The sequence below is a fragment of the Podarcis bocagei genome (assembly GCF_964188305.1).
Source record: "Podarcis bocagei genome assembly, chromosome: 13".
Taxonomy (NCBI): domain Eukaryota; kingdom Metazoa; phylum Chordata; class Lepidosauria; order Squamata; family Lacertidae; genus Podarcis; species Podarcis bocagei.
The window spans coordinates 55,381,479-55,395,221 of NC_138138.1; the positions used below are offsets into that span (position 1 = coordinate 55,381,479).

General features: G+C 51.0%; 1 protein-coding gene across 1 annotated transcript; it reads left to right on the forward strand.

The window, feature by feature from the left end:
* The first annotated feature begins 1,007 nt into the window (after positions 1–1,007).
* MPDU1 (mannose-P-dolichol utilization defect 1) lies at positions 1,008–9,883 on the forward strand. The gene is given in 8 exon segments (XM_081168098.1): positions 1,008–1,058; positions 1,060–1,168; positions 1,812–1,877; positions 2,442–2,574; positions 3,301–3,386; positions 5,872–5,990; positions 7,664–7,774; positions 8,555–9,883. Coding segments are annotated over 8 exon segments (780 nt in total). The 5' UTR covers positions 1,008–1,022; the 3' UTR covers positions 8,675–9,883.
* The last annotated feature ends 3,860 nt before the right edge of the window (positions 9,884–13,743 follow it).

The following is a 13,743-nucleotide window of genomic DNA, read 5'->3' on the forward strand; positions in this document are numbered from 1 at the left end:
TGCCCGCGGCCACTTCCGCAGGGTCCGGGGGCCGCACGTAGAGCGGCGTGAGAATGCCCACCACGGCCTCGCAGACGTCGCGCAGGATCTTGCAGACGGTGGAGCGGGAGACGCCGAAGAGCTGCTCCACCGCCCGGTACTCGGTGCAGGCCCCCAGGCGCCACAGCGTCATGGCCAGGCGCACGTCGGCCGGGATGGCGCGGCGCATGTTGGTGTCCCGCCGCTGGATGGCTCCGCGCAGCTGGGCGCAGAGGTAGTCGAAGGTGCCCGGCGAGACGCGGAAGTTCTCCACCCATTCCCACTGGCTGAAGGCCTTGGCGCGCACGATTTCCCAGAAGGCCGAGCTGCGGGCTTTGCTCCACAGGCGCCGCTCCCGCAGCAGCCGGGGAAGGCCGCCGTCTCCGCCGCTGCCAGGGTCCTGGCAGAAGCCCGCCAGGCCGGGCGCCCGGGCCAACGTCCGGCAGAGCCACAGCAGGGCGAAGCGCTGGCGCTGGCGGGCCTGGGCACGGCGGTGGCGGGCGGCGCGGCGACGTCGGGCGGCCTCCCTCAGGCGCCGGCCCCGCTGGAGGCGCATGTAGTAGAGGAGGCACAGCGCCACGGTGCCCCGGCTGAGGGTGGGCAGCAGCTGGGGCGCCTCCTCACCCCTCCCTGGGCCAGGGGTGCCACTTGGGGGGCAAGATGGCTGCCCAGGCGTGGCGGCCATTTTGTCCCTTGACCAAAGTTTGCTCCAGCCAATGGGAAAGCGGCACCTCAGCTCAGGGCGCTGGCAAATGATGCCAGGCTAAAAACGGCGCATGCGCAGAGGAACCACACATACAGCAGTCCCACAGAGAATGCGCGTGCGCGGGTTAAGTCGCCCGCCGCCGCTGTGCGCACGCGCAGCTCTTTTAATGGCGGCCCGCACGAGGCGCGCCTGCGCATTGGTCGGCGAGGTTGAAATGGCCGCCGGGCATGTGGGGAACGCCGCGCATGCGCACCAGGGAAAGGCGTTTCTCTCGCTCGCTCTCCGGCGCGTAGGGGTTATGGAGGCGGAAGTTTCGCCCAGCTTCATTCGCTCCCACCTTCGTCAAAATGGCGGCGTCGACGGCTCTGAAGGGCCTGCTGGTCCCGCACGTCCTCCCGGAGAACTGCTACGACGAGCTCTTCCTCAGCCTCAACCTCTTGCACAGTGAGTCGCGCGCTCTTCGACGCCCTTTTTGTCCTGTCGGGGACCCGTCACGTCGCCGCCGTAGCAACGCCTGGCCTGGCGGAAGTGTCCTGTGGGGGCGACTGGGCGCCATTTTGGTGACGGGCGAAATTTTACCCCGGTGGCCATTTTGGTAGAGGGCGGAAGTGGCCGTCGACTCCGTTTCCGGGCCTCGTGTCTTCTCTCACCTTGCAGCCGGGCGGAAGTACCACGAGATTTTTAATTTTATTAACATTTAGCCCTAGAATTACAAATGAAACTATCCTTTGGGGGGAGAAAAGGTTGTTGTTTTTTAAAAAAGCTTTCAATATGAAGATGCTGTTCATCGTCTCTTAAAAAGGGTCATGGACGAAGCACAGTGAAGGCTCTCGGCGCCATGTTGGTTTTGGGCACGAAGTTCATATGGTTGCCTAGGATCTTTTAAGCCCCGCCCCTTTGCCTTCTAGCAGGGCTGTCATTGGCTAGGCGCCTGTCAGGTAGTCTTCTAGCAGGTGAAGCTTTCTGCTAAGTGCAGAAATTGGAATTTATGTCCCCCATCACAGGAGTATTGTAAAAGAAAAAAGCATCACTGTTAGCAATTAATTGTGTTTTGTATCCTTTTGCCTCTCTCCCCTTGTTCCTTCAGTTCCATGCCTCAAAATCTTCATCAGCAAGGGCCTCGGATTCGCCATCGTGGCTGGTTCCCTCATGGGTACGGACGCTTGGACTTCCCAGTCAGATAATCTGACTTTTAATATAAAAACTATAAGGTTTTTTAAAAAGGCTTTCCTGTTTGGTTTTGTGCATGTGTATTCTCTACGGAATATATATATATTTGTGTGCGTGTGTCGTTTTGGCTTAATTGGAAAGAAAAACCCCCAATAAGTTTAATAAATAGTACTTATAATAATAATACTGAGAATAATAATAAGACTGAGAGGTGAGGTAGGTAGGTAGGTAGGTAGGTAGATAGATAGAATTTATATACTGCCCTGTACCCGGAGGTCTCAGGGGTGGTTCACAGAAGAAGATCAACATAAAAACCGCAATATTTTATATATTTATACACACACACACACACATATATAAAATAAAAATAAAAACAACAGCCCAATAACACACACACACCATCCCCTCTCTGTCTCCTCTTCCCTGGCCTAAACAGCTCCCACTTCTCAATATCCTTCTTAAATTATGGCGCCCAGAATTGGACACAGGTCTGACCGAGGCGGAATAGAGCGGGACTCTGACTACTTCTTCCTCCCTCTTTCTGCAGTGAAGCTGCCCCAGATCTTCAAGATCCTGGGGGCCAAGAGCGCTGAGGGGCTGAGTTTCCATTCCATCCTCCTGGAGCTGCTCGCCATCACCGGCACCATGGCCTACAGCATCGCCAACGCTTTTCCGTTCAGGTATGGGCAGCGCCCGAGGCCTTTCTATAGCTGCGATTGAAAACCCACCAGACAGCCACAAAGTCCAATGAGTCAGCTTCCCCTCCGAGAACCGATGGATCAGTTTCTCCTTCGTTGCTGTATATAAGTTTTTTTTTAACAAAACCAGTTCATAACAGAGAACATAGAAACATCCTTCCCCATCCTTCAGCCACGACTGAAACGGCCAGCTCTCAGGAAGTGAGTTATCCGTGTCTTGCTGCTAGGTAATTTGGAGTCCTCTCAAGCTAAGCAACAACCAGAGGTCCACGCAGACCTTTCGACTGCCGACGGTGCCGAGTTCGAATCCCAACATTTGTTTTCACGCGTGCGCAATCCCACTAGTTACAGGAGCGTGTGGCCAGCTCCTGCTCTCTTAACAGCCACCTGATCTGCAGAGGTCTAATCCTTTGCCGGAACGATGTCGCCAGCCGATCCCCGGAGTTGCAGTTTTAAAGGTGTACGGGCTGATTCCTGAAGTCTCAAATCCTGCCTTTTTTGGGGAGGGTGGGGCGTTGTCAGTGCTCACATTTCTGATCCTCTCACACCCATTTCGCTCCTCTTTGCTGTTGGTGGTGGAAGGAAAACAGCGCCTCAAAGGAGCTGTTACGTGCCTGGGAAAACAGTTTGGATCAAGAGATTTCATTTCTCCCCTAATACATCTCTCTCTTTCTCTCTCTTTCCTCCCGCCCCCCACCCGAACAACAGTTCCTGGGGCGAAGCTTTCTTCCTCATGTTGCAAACCGTGGCCATCGGATTCCTGATCCAGCATTTCAGGGGCCACACAGGACGTGGTGAGTTTAGAACCAGAGTCTAGAGTACATTTAATTGAATCATAGTTGCAAGGGGTTCCTGGGGTCATCTAGTCCAACCCCCTGCCAGGGAGGAATATGCAGCTGTCCCACACAGGGATTGAACCTGCAACCTTGGCGTTACCAGCAGCGCCAACTAAGCTATCCTACGTTCAAGAGCTATTAGCCAAAACGGCCAAACAGAAACTCCATGTTCGGAGACAGCAAACCGCAGCGACGTTTATAGGCTTTGAGGGTTATTTGGCTGTCCCCTGTCGGAGGCAGGAAACTTGGCTAAGGCGAAACTTTGCATCCTTTAAGCCCTGGTGCTCGGCAGCCCTGGATCCTAACCAGACCTGTTTGGGGGCTTTCAGCTAGGCCCTTCCCGCACCCCGAACCTCCCTCTTCCTTCCCGTTCATGAGCAGCAACGAGAACCCGAGCCTCGCTTCGGCCAACACTGTGGACCCTGCTGAGCTATCCACAGGAATTTCGGGAATTCTAAATGCATGCTATATGTGTAGCACGTATGTTTAGCCCCTTGTGCCTTGTTTTGATTCCTTAAGCTGGATGGGAGAGACGACGCGATAGAATTTTTATAAAATTATGCCTGGCATGAAGAAAGCTTTTACTCCCCCTCTCGTAACACTCAAAGCCCATAGACGCCCAAGAAGCTGGAATGTTGAAAGGACAAATAAATCTTCTTTTATTTGTGTGGCACACGGTTAAACTGTGGAACTCCTTCCTGCAGGAGGCAGCCGCGATGGCCACCAAATTGGAAGGCTTTAAAAGAGGAAGAGGAATAGAGTCTGCTATTGATGGCTACTAGGCAACACAATTACCATGTACATACACAATAGACAATCTTTATAGAATTCCTTCAAACCAGAACAAGTACAAAATGAATTCTTTAGTCTCAAAGTCTCTGAAAATCTTTAAATGAAGCGAGGGACCAGACTTTGTACAATGAAAGACAAGCTGTGAAGCTTTGTGTGTTCGGCAAATAAGATGTCCAACGCTGAACAGTGATTCCGGATAGTGACTACTGTTTCGTAGAATTCTTCATCGGCGTGGTGGAATGATATGTAATTGCTTCATAAACTAAACAAAAATTGTAAGCAAAAATACAAACAGTAATGAAAAAGAGTTCATTGCTTTTTGTATTATAGTTTATAATTTTTGTAAAGTGATTTTTGTATGCAGGTCATCGTCTGTAAAATTTTATTTTCAGTTTATGAAGCAATTACCGTATTTTTCGCTCTATAGGACGCACTTTTCCCCCTCCAAAAATGAAGGGGAAATGTGTGTGCGTCCTATGGAGCGAATGCAGGCTTTCGCTAAAGCCTAGAGAGCGAGAGGGGTCGGTGCGCACCGACCCCTCTCACTCTCCAGGCTTCAGGAAGCTATCCGCATGCCTTCAGGAACTCCCGCCGGGCTCCGCAGGCTTGCGGATAGCTGCCTGCAGCCCGAAGCGTGGGGAGCGCGGCACTGCGCTCCCCGGGCTTTGGGCAGCTATGCACAAGTCTTCGGAGTCCGGCGGGAGTTCCCGCCGGGCTCAGAATGCTTGCGGATAGCAGGCAGCAGCCCAAAGCTATTCTAGCTTCAGGGTGGCTGCGCAAACCTCTGCCCCTGTAACAGCAACGAAATAGAAACCATCGGGCATGTCATCTTATATTGCCCATTATATCAAGACTCAAGAAAAGAGCTGATCGAGCCGATTCTGAGGAAAATACCTCGTAGTACAGACGACATCTATATCAGACACCTTTTAGCTGACAAAGACCCCGAAATCAACAGGCCTGTGGCAAAGTACTGTTACATTGCAACAAGAATAAGACGAGCAATGATGACAGCAACAGAGTTCAAATTGCAAACATCGAAGGAACGATAATAAACAGTAGTGACACTTGAATTGAATCCTCAAAACCTTAAAAGTCGAAACCTGGTCATAAGCACCAATCTTGTGATTTGGCCATATCTCCACTGTTATCTGTAGTACAATAGTACTTATATTGCCATATTTTATTTTATAAATTTCTTGTTGGTCATTGACCGTATTAAAGATATTTGAGCCTCTGCAGGGCAGCGGGGTGAAGGCACCCCACTGCCCTGTGGGGGCTTGAAAGGCTGTCCCCGAAGCCAAAACAGTGAGACGGGGCGCTGCGCAGCCCTCCATCTCGCTGTTCTAGCTTCGGGATTTCTGCACTCCAAAGGCTTCAGGGATCTTTGAGGTTGACAGTGGGGGGAAACAGCGCTTCCCCCCACCGCCAGCCCCACAAGCTCAGGGGGCAGCGGCAAGGCCTGCTCTTGAACGCACCTTGTTTTTAAGGGGGAGAACAAGTAAAAAAAATTTTTTTCCTGTTCTCCCCCTCCTATGGTCCAGTGCGTCCTATAGAGCGAAAAATACGGTGTATATCATCCCTCCTTATATTCTTAAGCTAGGCTGCAGGGCTGCCTTCGTGACACAACGTCTCTTGTTTCAACCCCTAGGTGTGACCTTCCTGCTCGTCTACTTTGGAGTCCTGGCCCTCCTGCTCTCCTCGCTCACACCCGTGGGGGTCGTGACGGCGCTCCAGGCGTTCAACATGCCCGCCATCATAACAAGCAGGGTAAGGGGCACCCGGGGGTGTGGGGATTGGAGAAACTATGCCCCATATGCCTGAGTCTGTCTGAGTCTCAAACTCTGCAGTGCCCCTTAGACCTCTCGTTCCTCCAAAGATTGCATACCCGGCTGATGTTTTGTGCTGTTTTGGGGAGCAAAAGGGATGCGGCTGGTGCTGTGGGTTAAACCACAGAGCCTAGGACTTGCCGATAAGAAGGTCGGCGGTTCGAATCCCCGCGACGGGGTGAGCTCCCGTTGCTCGGTCCCTGCTCCTGCCCACCTAGCAGTTCGAAAGCATGTCAAAGTGCAAGTAGATAAATAGGTACCACTCCGGCGGGAAGGTAAACGGTGTTTCCCTGCGCTGCTCTGGTTCGCCAGAAGCGGCTTAGTCATGCTGGTCACATGACCCGGAAGCTGTACGCCGGCTCCCTCGGCCAATAAAGCGAGATGAGCGCCGCAACCCCAGAGTCAGCCACGACTGGACCTAATGGTCAGGGGTCCCTTTACCTTTACCTTTGGGGAGCAAAGTGGGTGCTACTGTCCTGGGGGTGGGGGCCGCTAAGAGGCAAGAGGTGTGTGCGCTGGAGATGGCTCCCAAAAGCACACCAATCTCAGAGATCATCAGGAGGTTTGGGCTGGGTGTTCATCATTATGCGGATGATACCCAGCTCTACCTCTCTTTCAAATCGGAACCAGTGAAGGTCCTGTGTGAGTGTCTGGAGGCGGTTGGAGGATGGATGGCGGCTAACAGATTGAGGTTGAATCCTGACAAGACAGAAGTACTTCTTTGGGGAGACAGGAGGCGGGCAGGTGTGGAGGACTCCCTGGTCCTGAATGGGGTAACTGTGCCGCTGAAGGACCAGGTGCGCAGCCTGGGAGTCATTTTGGACTCACAGCTGTCCATGGAGGTGCAGGTCAGTTCTGTGTCTAAGGCAGCCATCTACCAGCTCCATCTGGTGCACAGGATGAGACCCTCCCTGCCCGCACACTGTCTGGCCAGAGTGGTGCATGCTCTGGTTATCTCCCGCTTGGACTACTGCAATGCGCTCTACGTGGGGCTACCTTTGAAGGTGACCCGGAAACTACAACTAATCCAGAATGTGGCAGCCAGACTAGTGACTGGGAGCGGCCGCCGGGATCACATAACACCGGTCCTGAGAGATCTACGTTGGCTCCCAGGATGTTTCCGGGCCCAATTCATAGTGCTGCTTTTGCTCTGTGAAGATTTAAATGGCTCAGGACCACAATAACTCAACGACCTCCTCTTTCCATATGAACCGACCCGGACCCTGAGATCACCTTCTGACAACCTTCTTTGTGTTTTTTCTCCTTGAGAGGTCCAGAGGGTGGCAATAATAGAACGGGGCCTTCTCTGTAGTGGCTCCACATCTGTGGAATTCTCTCCCCAGGGAAGTTCGCCTGGGGCCTTCATTACACACCTTTAGGCGCCAGGCAAAAACGTTCCTTTTTCACCAGGCCTTTGGTTGATCTTCTTGACATCCATCAAACACCCTTTTAGAATGTGGTTCCTTTTTGGGGGCGGGGTTAAATTGGTTTATTGTTTTTGATTTTATATGTTGTGCTCTTGCTGTGAACCGCCCCGAGACCTCCAAGTATAGGGCGATGTGTAAGTTGAATAAATAAATAAAAAGTTACACCTCTTCCCTGTGCCCCTAACAGCTCCTGCAAGCAGCCACAAACTACCGCAACGGCCACACAGGGCAGCTCTCCGCCGTCACAGCCTTCCTGCTTTTTGCGGGCTCTCTGGCCCGAATCTTCACTTCCATCCAGGTAGGCCGGGGTTCACCTGCCCAGGGCGGGTGGGGAGGGCAGAGAGGCGTCATTCAAGTACGTTTCCCAGCACAATTCAAAGTGTTGGTGCTGACCTTGAAAGCCCTAAACAGCCTCAAAGGCCCAGTAGATCTGAAGGAGCGTCTCCACCTCCATTGTCCAGCCCAGACACTGAGGTCCAGCTCCGAGGGCCTTCTGGCGGTTCCCTCCCTGCGAGAAGTGAGGTTACAGGGAACCAGACAGAGGGCCTTCTCGGTGGTGGCGCCCGCCCTGTGGAACGCCCTCCCACCAGATGTCAAAGAGATCAACAACTACCAGACTTTTAGAAGACACCTGACGGCAGCCCTGTTTAGGGAAGCTTTTAATGTTTAACAGACCACTGTATTTTAATACTTTGTTGGAAGCCGCCCAGAGTGGCTGGGGAAGCCCAGCCAGATGGGTGCGGTATAAATATTAAATTATTATTATTATTATTATTATTATTATTATTATTATTATTATTATTATTATTATTATTATTATTATTAGGCGGCTAACAGCCTCAGCCCCGAAGTAAAGGAAGGAGTCGTTGGGCTTGCAGGAAATCAACCCCCCCCCTGTTGCTTTCTGTATTGAGGGTGAGGGAGGGTGGGTGGGATCTAGATGTTGTTTTTTTAATTTAAAAAACACGGGAAGCCGCCTCGCATCCCAACTTGGGCAGGCAGGCATTGGGGGAGAAACTGGGGGTGCAAATAAAATCAGCAAACCTGCCTCGTTTGCCCCCTCCCCCCCCCCCCGCAGGAGACAGGAGACCCCCTCATGGCTCTCACCTACGTCGTGGCCTCATCCTGCAACAGCATCATCACGGGACAGCTGATTTATTACTGGAACGTCCCCGTGGACAAGCGCAAGAAGGAATAGGAGTCCTGGAGGGGTTCGTGACTCTTCCTGCCCCCCCTCCACACACCCCACCACCCTCCTGGACAAGAAGCACATCAGGAAAGGGGCCGATTTTCCAGGAAGTTTTTTCTCTCTTCTCTCTCTTTTTGCATTCTGAGCCAAGGGACAGTTGCAGTCTTTTTCTCTGGGAATCTCGTGGGATTTGTACGCTGGAGACTGGGGTTGCTTTTCTTAACCTGCTGTGATTCCCCCACCCGGCCAGCAGGGCCAAGGTGGGGTGTGGGAAGGGCTCAGAGGTCTATGAGGAATAATTGTATATTCGGGGGGGGGGTTCTGCCTCCAGACTCCTCCCAGTAACCCAAATACAGGTGGGAGAGTATCCTGACTCGGCATCCTGCGTTCTTCTTTAATCTGGCCCTTCACTCAAAACAGTGAGGACTAGAAGCTTGCTAGGAGATTTGGCCGTAGCTCAGCGACGAGAGAAGTCTAGTGTCCCAATCAAGGGAAGTCATGTTGTCGTTTAGTCATGTCCGCCTCTTCGTGACCCCCTGGACCAGAGCACGCCAGGCCCTTCTGTCTTCCCACAGTTTGGTCAAACTCATGCTGGTCGCTTCGAGAACACTGTCCCACCATCTCGTCCTCCGTCATCCCCTTCTCCTTGCGCCCTCCATCTTTCCCAACATCAGGGTCTTTTCCAGGGAGTCTTCTCTTCTCATGAGGTGGCCAAAGTCTTGGAGCCTCAGCTTCAGGATCTGTCCTTCCAGGGAGCACTCAGGGCTGATTTCCTTCAGAATGGAGAGGTTAGATCTTCCATGGGACTCTCCAGAGTCTCCTCCAGCACCAGAATTCAAAAGCATCCATTCTTCGGCCATCAGCCTTCTTTATGGTCCAGCTCTCACTTCCCTACATAACTAAGGGAAGTTATAGTACCACTCTATCCTGCCTTGGTCAGACCACACCTGGAGTCCTGTGTCCAGTTCTAGACACCACAATTTGAGAAGGATATTGTGCCAAGGTGGGCAGCCAGGAGGATCAAGGGTATGGAAACCAAGCCTGATGAGGAACGGTCGAAGGAGTTGGTGATGTTTAGCTTGGAAAAGAGGAGACTGGGAGGAGATATCTTCAGATATTTGAAGGGCTGTCCCATGGAACAGGGAGCGTGCTTTGCTTTCTCCTGCTCTGGACGGCGGGACTCAAACCAAGTAAAAACCAGGAAGAATTTCCCCTCTGGAGGTTGTGGTCTCTCCTTCCTTGCAGGTTCTTAAGCAAAGATTCGAAGGTTATCTGTCATGGATGCTTTAGCTGAGATTCCTGGATTGCAGGGGGCTGGAATGGGCGACCCCTGGGGTCTATGACAAAAGCACCCTCCTTGTCGCAGGTTCAATCCCTAATGGTGCCTCCGGGTAGGGTTGGGAGAGGATGCTGTCGCCCAGTGTAGACAATACTGAACTAGGTGGATGCCAGTGCTCTGAATAAAAGCTGCTTCCCGTCGCTGCCAGCAGAGGGAGCTCTTGGGTTTGCTCCATCCAGGTGGGTCAACTTAAAGGTAAAGGGACCCCTGACCATTAGGTCCAGTCGCGGGCGACTCTGGGGTTGCGTCACTCATCTCGCTTTACTGGCCGAGGGAGCCGGCGTCCAGCTTCCGGGTCATGTGGCCAGCAGGACTAAGCCGCTTCTAGGCTCTGTGGTTTAGCCCACAGCACCACCCGCATCCCCCTTTACCTTTAATGTAATATGCAATAACAGTAATGTAATATAGGGACTCGGGTGGCACTGTGGTCTAAATCACTGAGCCTAGTGCTTGCCGATTTGAAGGTCGGCAGTTCAAATCCCCGCAACGGGGTGAGCTCCCGTTGCTCGGTCCCTGCTCCTGCCAACCTAGCAGTTCGAAAGCACATCAAAGTGCAAGTAGATAAATAGGTACCACTCCAGCGGGAAGGTAAATGGCGTTTCCGTGCGCTGCTCTGGTTCGCCAGAAGCGGCTTAGTCATACTGGCCACATGACCCGGAAGCTGTACGCCGGCTCCCTCGGCCAATAAAGCAAGGTGAGCGCCGCAACCCCAGAGTCGGCCACGACTGGACCTAATGGTCAGGGGTCCCTTTACCTTTACCTTAAAGGTAAAGGGACTCCTGACCATTAGGTCCAGTCACAGACGACTCTGGGGTTGCGGCGCTCATCTCGCTTTACTGACCAAGGGAGCCGACGTTTGTCCGCAGATAGTTTTTCCAGATCATGTGGCCAGCATGACTAAGCTGCTTCTGGCGAACCAGAGCAGCGCACGGAAATGCCGTTTCCCTTCCCGCCGGAGCGGTACCTATTTATCTACTTGCACTGGCGTGCTTTCGAACTGCTAGGTTGGCAGGAGCAGGGACCGAGCAACAGGAGCTCACCCTGTCATGGGGATTTGAACCACCAACCTTCCGATCGGCAAGTCCTAGGCTCTGTGGTTTAACCCACAGCGCCACCCGCGTCCCCATACTTCAATGAGCAGGTGTCTTAATATTCCAATGCATTTTTAGTCTAAACTTTCCATGCCATCCTGCAAAAATACCAAATGCCCTGCAGGGGGGGAAGTGAGTGCTTCTGTCTCTGGTTTGTGGGTGATGCTGGCGGGGGGGGGGGCGGGGGCAGCCAGCCAGGGCGGGGCGGGGCATCCTAATTGGGGAGCTTAGCAAGATTTCGCTTCAGGGAGGGAGAGCAGGTGAGTCAGAGCAGATCTGCAGCTGTCTTCCTGGAGTGCAGTGGGGGGGGATGTTATAGCGTTTAAACCTTTGCCAAAGGGTGTTCCCCCCCCCCACATACCGCCCCACCCTTTTACACACACACACACACACCCCACTGCTTTTAGAATCACAACATCGCTGCACCTAAGCGGCTGAGATTACCTGGATTGCAAAAGCAGCACACATAAAAGCCCGGTGGATCGGGCCCCCTGGCCCGTCCAGTCCAGCTCCCTGTTCTCACAGGGGGGCCAAATACCCCTCAGAACATGGGTAGGCAAACTAAGGTCCAATCGCCTTCTCAATCCGGCCCACGGACGAGCGTGTTTTCACATGGGTAGAATGTGTGCTTTTATTTACAATGCATCTCTGGGTTATTTGTGGGGCCTGCCTGGTGTTTTTACATGAGTAGAATGTGTGCTTTTATTTTTATTTGTGGGGCATAGGAATTCATTCATTTCCCCCCAAAAAATATAGTCCGCCCCCCCACAAGGTCCGAGGGACAGTGGACCGTCCTCCTGCTGAAAAAGTTTGCTTTGCCCTACCTAAGAATCTAGGTAGACTTTCTCTGGAGCTGGAGTCTCCATGCTAACTTTTTTTTTTTAAAAGATATTTATTGCAAATTTTAAACAAAAAACAAACCACCAAACATATATAATACCATCACCATACATCAAACAGAAAAAAACAAAGAAAGATTAGAAAGTATACATAGAATAAAGAAAAAAATACAACAAAAAACAGTTATTCATAAATCATATTTTCATAATCTTTGGACTTCCTCACATCACCCTTTCCTGCGTTCTCAGTCATATAATTATAGACAGCAATTTATTACCTTATTTCAATTCTTATTTTGTAATTCTCAAATATATTTATCTTATACTGAGCTGCTTAGCTTAAACATAATATTACTTCGAGTTTCATCATTTTCTTAAACATCCCTTATTCTCATAAATCTTACAACTAAATTGCTGACGCCATGTTACTTTCTATCGTGCATTCTCTTAACATTCATACAGCTTATAATGTTTTTGTAAGTAGTCTTTAAATTTTTTCCAGTCCTCTTCCACCGTCTCTTCTCCCAGGTCTCAAATTCTGCCAGTCATCTCAGCCAGCTCCATGTAGTCTATCAGTTGCGTCTGCCATTCTTCCAGAGTGGGCAAATCTTGTGTCTTCCAATGCTAGGAGTCTCCATGCTAACTTAAGAGCTTGGATCAAACCCAGTTTCCCATCCAGTCCAGCGACCTGTTCTCACGAGAGCTGACCAGGTGCCCCAAACGCAAGCCCGTGAGCAGGACCCGAGTGCGAGAGCCGCTCTCGCCTCCTGGGGTTTCCTGGAGCTGTGTATAACCATCACGGCAACTGGAAGCGGTTTTGCCGAATCCTTTTTCAAAGCCCTTTAGTTTGGTGGCCTCTTGTGGGAGGGAGTTCCATTGATTAACTGCCCACCTGCCCTTATCACAGGTGGGTTTAATCCTGCAGCCTGTTTTCAGTGGTCAAAGGGAGCGTCTCCATCTCTTACAAAGGGATTTTTAACCTACTTGGAGCCCCACATTGCATCTTGTGACAACATAGATCTTTATTTTTTTCCCCCCCAAGTGAATTTTTATTGTTTTCCTTACATATTCTTTCCCAACAAATTGTAATAGCACCATACATTCCCTTTGACTCTGCCGAGTCACGACCCCCCTCCCTCCCCACAACTGGTATATTTATCCTCTTTCCATCACACACATCATTCTCAAATTAGTACTATTATACATTGGAGGTATTATGTCAATCCTGCTAGTGTCTTGACCTCTTTACAATTCTTCTTTAAATATTCAATAAATTTACTCCAGTTATTTTGGTATCTTTGATCTCCCTGGTCCCGGATCCTCCCTGACAGTTTGGCAAGTTCTGCATATTCTGTCAACTTCGCCTGCCACTCCTGTATAGTTGGTATATCTTGTGCTTTCCATCTTTGGGCCAGAAGAGTCCTCGCGGCAGCTGTAGCATACATGAACAAATTCTATTTTAATTTCTGTTTCTATTAAGCCTAATAGACACGCTTCCGGTCTTTTGGGGAAAGTATATCTAAATATTTTTTTGAGTTCATTATAAATTGATTCCCAAAATTTTTTTACCTTATCGCAGGTCCACCACATATGGAAATAGTCCCCATGTGCCTTTTTGCATTTCCAACACTTTTCTTTTTTCCTATACATTTTAGCTAATTTTACTGGCGACAACATAGATCTTTAAAGTGAAAAGATGCGTTTCCAGCTGTGCGGGATCCATTGCCCATCACTTAATTAGGATTATGATAAGATTGGGGCTCACTGTCACCCCAATTCATCAGTCTCTGGGGGGCACTTTCCCCTAAA